General features: G+C 45.7%; 1 protein-coding gene across 1 annotated transcript in view; it reads right to left on the minus strand.

Annotated features, from left to right (window-relative positions):
* The window catches only part of LOC107120985, a 25,230-nt gene extending 15,897 nt beyond the window's left edge, over positions 1–9,333 (minus strand). The window contains exons 1-3 of the mRNA XM_015423779.1: positions 8,807–9,333; positions 803–854; positions 582–684 (exon numbers count right to left, since the gene is read on the minus strand). Coding sequence (XP_015279265.1) covers positions 582–684; positions 803–854; positions 8,807–9,333 — 682 coding nt within the window. The remainder of the gene's footprint in view (positions 1–581; positions 685–802; positions 855–8,806) is intronic.
* Between the last annotated feature and the right edge of the window lie 323 nt (positions 9,334–9,656).

A 9,656-nucleotide genomic window follows, 5' to 3' on the forward strand; every position in this document is an offset into this window, starting at 1 on the left:
AGATCAGCTGTAATTCCGGGAGATCTCCAGTCCCCACCTGGAGGTTGGCAACCCTACCTGTTAAGTAAAATTGGCCTTGCTTCTGCAAAGACCTTCTTGGGACTGCTCCTTTAATTGCACAACCAAGATAAAGAATAAAAATCCCTAATGTAATAAGGGGGGGAAATGACAGCATGACCATAATAAAAAACACGAATCTAATGCTGCAAAAATTCATCCTTTACGGGTACGGCCATGAGAAAATGGCACGCGTGTGTGCCCGTTCATGGGTGCATTAAAGATCATCTCTGTCACCAGATTAACAAGAACATATGACCTGCTAACCTGGTTTACAACACTGGGTATGTCTGTTTCCGTTGGCAGCACTCTGGGATTACACTTGTGGGCTTTTGCTGCCAAGGAAAACAAATTTACTCTACCAAGGGAGGGGAAAAACAAGCGCTAGAAGAGGTAAAGGCCTCTTTGTAAAGTATAAGAGTTCAAGTTTCACACATGCAGAAATCATCTCCAGCATCTCGGGGCGGGGGACGGCGACAGTTAAAGACTGACAACAGAGCTCTTCCTAACAGCCCGCTGCTTACCCGCTCCATTTCCCCCAACAGAGTGGTTGTTGTTTTCGTTCTCTTGGGTTGGCATGACCAAGCGGAGCTCATTGATATCAATGCCGGCATTCTGGATCCCGTTCTACAACTCAAAACATTACCCCGTCAACATATTCAGGTAGCCAGTAACAAGAATCCAAAAGAGAGAAAAACATGAACCTACGCAAATCGGCAAAGGTTACAGACTATTCAGCACTAACCTCCTGGTCACAGCGTACATCCAGAGAGTTCCTTTTGGGACACAGCTGCTGCCTGAGAAAGAAAGAGGCGAGAGGAAAACATCAAGTCAGTGTAAATTTTAACAACTCCTCTGTGGGTTCTATTCTTCTTGATGCATTAACCAAAAAGGCAAATGAAACTCTTTATATGTTTTAAAACCAAAAAAGAGCACTGCTGGATCAGATTACAGTGATTGCTTTGGTCCAGCATCCTTTTTCACACAGTGGCCAACCAGTTACCCTGGAGTGCCAACAAACAGGTCACAGAGGCTAAGGCCTTCCCTGACATTACACCCGAGCACTGTCGTTCAGAGGTTTGCTATTTTTGAACATGGATGCTCCCTTTTGTCAACATGGCTAGTAGTTATTGGTGGACTTACCCACCATGACTCTGTCTAATCTGCTTTTAAAACCTACTGTGCTGGTGGTTTATATATTACAGCTAGTAATGTAACTTTGTGTTGTGATTTTATGGTTTTGTGCCTGTTGTTTGCTATGACTTTGAGACAACACAATAAAAGTACTTGACAGAGGTATATTAATATCATTGTGGAAGCACTGCTGAAGTCTTATTTGAAGCACAGTACCCATTTTTGGCTACTCGTGTCCAAGAAGGGTGAATTCAAACTGAGAGAAGCGCAAAATAGAACCACTTTAGAAACTGAAAGTGTCATGATGGTAAAAATTGCATTCGCTGTAACTGTTCAGGTAAAACTGTTAATCTAGCTAATCCAAAACTGCTTTCAGATATGTTTCAGACAAAATACTGTAGTCACCTCAGCCCAGTTGATACTGGCTTCTGCAAGACATTAACCAGGCAGAGTATATCCTCACACTCCAGTATGAATGGTGTTGAACTTAACAATTTCACAATGGCCTCTGAGCTGAATCGGAAAAAGTCTAGCCCACCCATAATATGGAATTTAATGGAGTACTGCATGTAAACATGGCATTCATCGGCTGCCCATACCTGACAAAGGCTTTTATCTGTCACAACGTGGTAATGAACAGGTATGGGTGATAAACTGCTCCAGGTTGTTCAAAAAATTGTCATCTAATAATTTTGACAGGCATTGGTCAGGCAGCTACAAAGACCACAAAACAGGTCCCACACTGATACACGGATATCGGTAGTATGAAATAAGATTATCTGCTACTGCTGAGGCAATGAATTTAGCACATAAAAATCCTTCTTTTTAAGAACCCTCCCAAGCCAAGAGCCATCAAATTTTAACTAAACTTTCAGGCTTTTCACCTTACCCTCATACAAATTTCTGTAAAGTAGGTTAGACTGTGGGATGAAAGTAACTTAAATTTCTCACTACTACTCTCTTTTGGCAGGTTTGAAGCTAAAGATGGGAGGTATGACATGGGTCTTTCTCTCTGAAATCTAGTTTCTATGTGCAGGGATTTGGGGAGAGGATTATGGAGGGCTGTGAACCCCCAATATACCCTGAAAATAAGGTTGCCAGCTCTGGATTGGGAAATACCTGGAGATTTTGGAGGGTGGAGCCTGGGGAGGGAGGGGTTTGGAGAGGGGAGGGACTTCAGCAGGGCATAATGCCATAGAGTCCACTCTCCAAAGCAGCCATTTTCTCCGGGGGAACCAATCTTGGTTGTCTGGAGATCAGGGCTGGATTAAGCCCAACTGATGCTCTAAACACAGCCCAACAATGGTGCCCCTTGGCCCTTCCATTCAGAGCTGCAGCCAGCGGGGGGGGGGAGGCAGAGCAGGCGGCACCCCCTATCGATTTTGCTGTGCCCTCATCAATTTTGCTGCACTCACCCGAATCTCCCCCTTTAATTATGAATTTTGGTGGGGTAGTCACTGCACTGTCCGCCTCACCTCCTCGTCTTCAGATTAGCCAGTGCAGCCTGTAGCTGCTCGGCAGGGAACAGAGACCATGGCAGAGCTCCTTCCAGAAGAAGAAGATAGAAAGAAGGAGGGACTCAGAGGCCCTGGGGAGGAAGAAGAGGAGCTCCTTAGGAAATGGACTGTGACAGTGTGGGAGTCACTCGCTGGCCAGCCGCATGGCCTTGCCAGGTCTTCCTGATGCTTCCTTTCAAAAGGATGGCAGAAGCAGGAAGACCCAGTGAGGCCGCCCGTCTCCCGCCCCAGCTGCAGGACCAGTCCAATGGCAGGTGTGCAAGCTTCTGTTTCCTTCCTTAGTGGAAACCGTGTCAGGTGCTAACGAAGCTGTGTAAGGCACTTTAATTCTTAGATGCCCCTTTTGAACAATTCCTCAAGCCTATGACTGCTGCCTTAATTGAATTAACAGAGCTAATACTCCCGAAAAAATGCTTCCATTGCTTAACTGATAAGACATTAAGACACTAACTAGCAGTGAGAAACATAAGCAAAACCCCCTCTGTGGTGGTCCCCTTCCCTTGGTGTCCTAAGCATGTACATTTCACTTAATGGTTAATCCAGGGCCACTGGAGATCAATGGTAATAGCTCAAAGTGCCACCTGGAGGTTGGTACCCCTTCTTGAAGAAGTGCTGCTTAGTTACAGGTTTACAGGTCATGCAAGTAGGCCTCTGTCTCCAGAGTCTAGGGTTTCCAGGTTCCCCCCCGCCCAGCCACTGGCAGGGTTTGGGGGGGTAGGGTTCCCAGATCCAGGTTGGAGAACTCCTGGAGATTTGGTGGCTGAGCTTGGGAAGGGCAGGGATCTCAGTCGGGTACAATGCCATAGAGTCCACCCTCCAAACATCCGTTTTTCCCCAGGGGAACTGATCTCTGTAGCCTGGAGATGGGCTGTAATTCCAGGGGATCCCTAGATCCCACCGAAGGGTAGCATCCAATGGTCCCTCTAAGCTGTGCAGTCTTGTGAGCAAACATTCTACTTTGTGAGCAACTGGCATTCAAGTTGTGAGCGAGTGGTTTGGCTACTGCATCAATTAGTTTCCTCTGGAGCCATCCTTCCTGAGCTGAGACAAAAATGTACAAGCTGGAGGCTAAAAAACTGTGAGCTAGCTTGCACTAACTCAGCTCAGAGGGAATACATCCCCACCAGAGTAACTGGCTCTAACTCACTTAAGTCAGCTTCACAAACAACCCTTTACAGTCAGCCTTCTCCAGGCCTTCCTTTTGATGGAATGCAATCTGACTTTGTTGGTCGCTTCTTCCTAGTAACTGGCGGAACATATCAAACCCCATCGAGCAAGTCTTGGTAAGGATGGCATATAAAGTTTCTAAATAAATATCAACACTTTTTAAGGGGAGGGGGAGGCCCAGATCCCTCTCTTATGGTGACGAGATGGCTGTCAATACACAGGAGTGAGTATCGGAGTCAGAAAGAACTCTCTGGCAGGTCAGACATTCGACGTTTTATGGTTTCCCTCACAGCTCTGCTGGGCACTATTAAAACTAAGAAGGTAGACAAGCCCCTTGTTCTTGGGGGCTTGGGAAAGAGGAGAGAAAAACAACCCCTCTGCTAACTCAGGCCCGGCCTCTTGGCCAAAAGGAATTAGAAATATTGGCCAACCAACAACTGAAGCTTTCATTCCTCTTCCAACCAGTAAACAAAGGCGACAGTGTGGCAAAATCTTGGAGTTTCCCCAGAGAGCTCGCTGCAGCTGAAGGGAATGAAGCCCTGGGCAAACATTGGGTGATTACCCCACCACCATCGACCCCCGTTCATTAGAATGGATGCTAGGCGCCAAATCTGGCCTGCGCCATTTGGCTGCCTGCAGGGGGGGGGGAGAGCTGCTACTTTTAGCCAGGCGGCAGCATATTAAAAAAAAAAAATAACAAGAGGAGTGAGGGAAGGAAAGGGTAGCCAAGTTCTGACTTGCTCTGGTCTTCCAAGGACAGGCCTGGAGAGTGGAAGGAGAAAGCAGGACAAGTTTGGGATCATTCCAAGGTTATTAGCTCCTTTTGTGGAGGCTTCCTCCTCAGTGACGGAGCAACTTAAGGCTGCCCTCTTCTGGGTCAACTAATCTGGGACATCGCATTGAGAAGCCAGATTAGAGAGGATGTGAGTCCAGAGTCAATTGCTGGGGGGGGGGGCAGACTAATTACGGGTATTACAGCTTAAGCATTTACTTTGTCACTTTCCCCCTCATTGATCACGTCTTGGGAGTCCAAATGCAAAGGGGGAAAAGATTCCCATATGTTAATGAGGCAGAAAGAATTTCAGAATTGCCTATAATGACAGCTGCACCTGCCCAGATTCCATTTTCTGTGCAAATATTAAAACTGTGTCACCCTTCTCTGTCTGTGCGATTCCTCTTCCTCCTGGCCTGTAAAAGAATCCAGCGTTATTATTCTCCCCACCAATTGCAAGTGGGGTGGGTGAGACTGAAGGAGGAAAAAAGATGGGTAAACAGATTTTAATTTAGGATTTCTGGCTCGGCCTGTGCCCTTAACCACCATGCTACATCAATTCCAGGGCCTCGCACTGGTTAAGCATACTTAATCATATTTACTTGTATGCCACTCATAGCACTGAACTAGACAAAAACAGCATGCCAAGTAGAACAAAATGACAGTCATCCATCATGCTTGCCGGGGTTCATTTTCTAAGCAAGGCAGGTACAAGACATTTAGGGGCAGACCTTCTCCTCCTCCTCCTCCTCCTGGCAGGTCATGGACAAACTGTACAAATCCAGCATCGTTTTCCTCTTCTGAAAGGGCAGATGCATTAAGAAATTTCTGGACTGCATCAGAGCATATTCAGGAAGACTAGCCATTCTGGAACAATAATACACAGCCTTATTATATCTGAAGAAGTGTGCTTGCACACAAAAGCTCACACCTTGAACAAAACTTTGTTGGTCTCAAAGGTGCCACTGGACTCAAACTTTGTTCTGCTGCTTCAGACCAACACGGCTACCCACCTGAATCTAGCTTTATTATATGTGTGATATGGGCAACATGTTTCAAAGGGTTTCTTTCCCTTTTGACTGGTGCCTATTAAATTAGCAGCCTCTTTGCAAAACTTGGGCACTGTGCCTCAGTTCCAGCGGAATGTCACATCCTGAATCCACTTCCACAGCAACATGACAGCAACATAACATACCAGGCAGTCTCCACCACTGGCATGCTAGATTCCACCCTCCAACTGGGGGTAGGGATGCCAGCCTCCAGGTGGGAGCTGGGGATCCCCCGGAATTACAGCTCATCTCCAGACTACAGAGATCAGTTCCCCTGGAGAAAATGGATGCTTTGGAGGGTGGCCTCTGTGGCATTGTAGCCTATTGAGGTCCCTGTTCTCCCCAGGCTCCACCTGCAAACCTCTAGGAATTTCCTAACCTGGAACTGGCAACCCTATCAGAGGTCCCCAACATGGCTTTTGATTAGCCAAAGGAGACCTGATTGACTGTGCAGATTTTAAAAAATCATTGCTTTGGCAGCAGCTGCCACCACAGCACAAAGATCTTCATTGCATGTCGCGTGTACGCAATAAAGTATTTTAAAACATTATGTTCATTTCAAAAGGTATTAAGCAGAGCTTTTGCCTGAAATGCTGAGGAGTTAATGTTAGATTTATGGATAACCTCAATTTTGTAGTTGGTTCCGCCCTCGCAGCAGACATTTTGTGGGTATGCCCACCACCCAGGGTCAGAATTCCAAAGCTGCTCACAGGCTCAAAAAGTCTGGGGACCCCTTCTCTACACAATGTGTTGTTTACCTTGCAATGGTATGTTGTCCAGAAAGACTGCATGTTTGGGCTAAGCTGATGAGCCACATTGCTGAACGGAGGAATCAACAAAAATACTGAAGCAGAAATATTTTGCATCGTTCCAATCCCCAATAGCCTCGTTAAGTTTTTTCCTGGAGTTCCTTTTAAAGAGGTGAATAATTAAAAAATAAAAACCCACGCAGGCTATATTATCAAAAACCCATCGGGTTCTCCTTTTCTGAAAACACTCCAGACATTAGCACTCAGTGAAAGAAAACTGAATCCCTTGTTATCTGAAGGCCACTGTGGAGACACAGGTAATAAGAGTATATTCCAGATAATATTGACATTTAAAAGGGGCTCATGACTGTTCTCTCTCACACACACTGTCTCCCTTGGCACTTGGCAGACTGAGAGCCAAGAGTCGTTAATGTGCCATTTCTGCTACTTGGTGGCATGAAAAATGCCTGGTTTTGCCGTTTATCAACAGGTATATTTCAACAGCCAAGCCAAATGGCAGCCTGAGATGCACTGAACTGTAAGAAACAATTATATAAAAATTAGACTCAGAACAAAATAACATCTGTAGATTTATAAGGTCAGAGCAGCAGAGACTGGAGATAACCATGCATTCCCTTATCTACGCCCATCAACGCAAAGGCAAGGAAATGTATTAACTGGGAAGATCCTGAATTTATCCGAACACAAGATTTTCTTGACACTGAGAGATAAAATTCTGGTTTATCTTATAGCTAAGGGACTAAATACATGGTCATGTTGCATCCTCCAGGTCTGTCACGAAGACCTTCTTTCAGACATGTACTGCAAGTTCCCAGCTGCAGGTATTCAGGGGCCTAATTTGGACTGGAGCTGCCGTATATAGGGAGAAGCCTTCCTCCCATGCCATTTTCCTCACCTGGGTTTCTCCAGTGGGGCAAACAATGCTCCACAGAACTGTTTCAGGTCAGGAAAACTTGCAGGGGAAAAGGTTTAAGCTCCATTGTGTACTGTAGCCCCAATCCAAACTGGGCCCCTCACACTCCTTCAATCAGGCTCCTAGAAATGGGACACTGTACTGGGTGGGCAAAGTTTTCTTTTTCTTCAAGGAGTCTGTGTAAATCTGGTTTCGTTCACACCGAGGATAAAATGGATTGCCAAATGGTTATCATCAAGAAGAGCATTCATCTGGCCCACTCAATCATTCTGTGTACTGAGAGATTATTGTTAAGTGATTTCTAAACTGTGGTGTGATATCACAGACTCCGACAGGATTTACTGGCCAGATCTACCACTTACCTGAAGCTGAGGTACAGGTAGATAAAGTTCTGCAAGGGGATGGAGGAAAGAGACCGTAAACATTTCCCTTGACTTAGGCCTAGGGTTACCAACTCCACATTGGGAAATTCCTAGAGATTTGTGATGGAGCCTGGGGAAGGTGGAGTTTGGGAAGGGGAGTAAGCTCAGGAGGAGCATGATGCCATAGCAGCCACCCTCCAAAGCTGCCATTTTCTTCAGGGAAAACCATCTCTGCGGTCTGCAGATCAGTTGTCATCAGTGTTCCCTCTAAGCTGAGTTAGTGTGAGCTAGCTCACAATTTTTTAGCCTCTGGCTCACACGTTTTTGTCTTAGCTCAGAAAGGATGGCTCCAGAGTAAGCTAATTTATGCAGTAGCCAAATTGCTCACTTACAACTTTAATGCCAGTGGTTCACAAAGCAGAATGTTTGCTCACAAGACTCCACAGCTTACAGGAAGCATTGGTTACAATTCTGGAAGAAAGTCCAGGTGCCACCTGAAGGTTGGCAACTCTTCCAAAGTTGATATTAATAGTTACCTTGTTAAATAGAGCTGCTGCTTGAAATACTGAAGGGTTACTATTAGTCATTAGAAATACTGAAGGGTTACTATTAGTCATGAATGAATTCACTCCCTGACATTTTGTGACTGGCAGCCATTTTGTAGTTGGCTCTGCCTCTTGTAGCAGCCATTTTGCAGTTGGCTCCACCTCCTATGGCAGCCATTTTGTAGTTGCACCCACCAAACTCTGTCAGAACTCCAAAAATGCCCACAGACCAGTGTTCCCTCTAAGCTGATTTAGTGTGAGCTAGCTCACAGTTTTTTAGCCTCCGGCGCACACATTTTTGTCTTAGCTCAGGAAGAATGGCTCCAGAGCAAACTAATTTATGCAGTAGCCAAATCACCTGCTCATAACTTTAATGCCAGTAACTCAGAAAGTAGAATTTTTGCTCACAGGGCTCCACAGCTTAGAGGGAGCATTGCCATAGACCCCTATCCTAGACTGAAGGCAGACACATGAAAGGATTGTCCAGGGAAACCAATCAATTGACAATCACAGTACCAACCTGCAAGCAATACAAAGCGTGGACAACAGAACAAGTGCAAAGAAAAGAATCCCTGTTATGATGACCAGCATCATGATATTCTCTCTCCCCTCCGTTGAATCATTCATGGCAATCGAGTCTGTATCATTCTTGTACTCAAACAGCATCGCAAAGCCTCGCCCACGATCGGTGGTTGTGATCAGCTCCACAATGACCTCTACCATCTTCAGAGAAGACCCAAAAGCCATGTCCTTCTTCAATGGTGAATTTGTGCCACAGAAGCGGGAAGAAAAGGTGATGAGGTCAGTGACATACAAGACATCATGGGGACACACATCCGCTGAAGACTGCTGGGTGGAGGACGTGTCTGTTGGTAACACCGTTGCTGAGATGGTCATATCTTCCCCAGAAGACACCTCCTTTAAATGTTTCTTCTGGCCTTCATCTTCCTCTCTTTCCTCTATAGCAGTGTGGTGCACAAGCAAGATTTTATCCTTTGGGTCTTCACTGCCCTCTTGTCCAAGCAAAGTAAGATTGTCTGCTTCCATTAAAGGTAGCTCACTAGGCTGAGTTCTGACTAACTCTTTGGATTCTTCTGTTTGCTGGAATTGTTTGGACTCATGTTTTGGAGAGGCCGTCTCCGGAAACCTATCATGGAGGCTATCAAAACTCTTTATCTGAGAATCCTGAAGAAAGGATCCCTTAGTAGGAAACACTGTGGGGAAGTCTGGGTGTTCCTCAGTGGGAGCAACCTCCTTATTTGTATTTTTTGGAGGAGAGGGAGAAGGAGGAGGAGGAGGGAAACTACCCCAGTCATTTTGGTTCTTGCTTGTGCTTTCGAATACATCAAAGTCAAAAATTTCCAGCATTA

This window comes from Gekko japonicus, unplaced genomic scaffold (genome assembly GCF_001447785.1).
Source record: "Gekko japonicus isolate JY-2015 unplaced genomic scaffold, Gekko_japonicus_V1.1 scaffold137, whole genome shotgun sequence".
Taxonomy (NCBI): Eukaryota; Metazoa; Chordata; class Lepidosauria; order Squamata; family Gekkonidae; genus Gekko; species Gekko japonicus.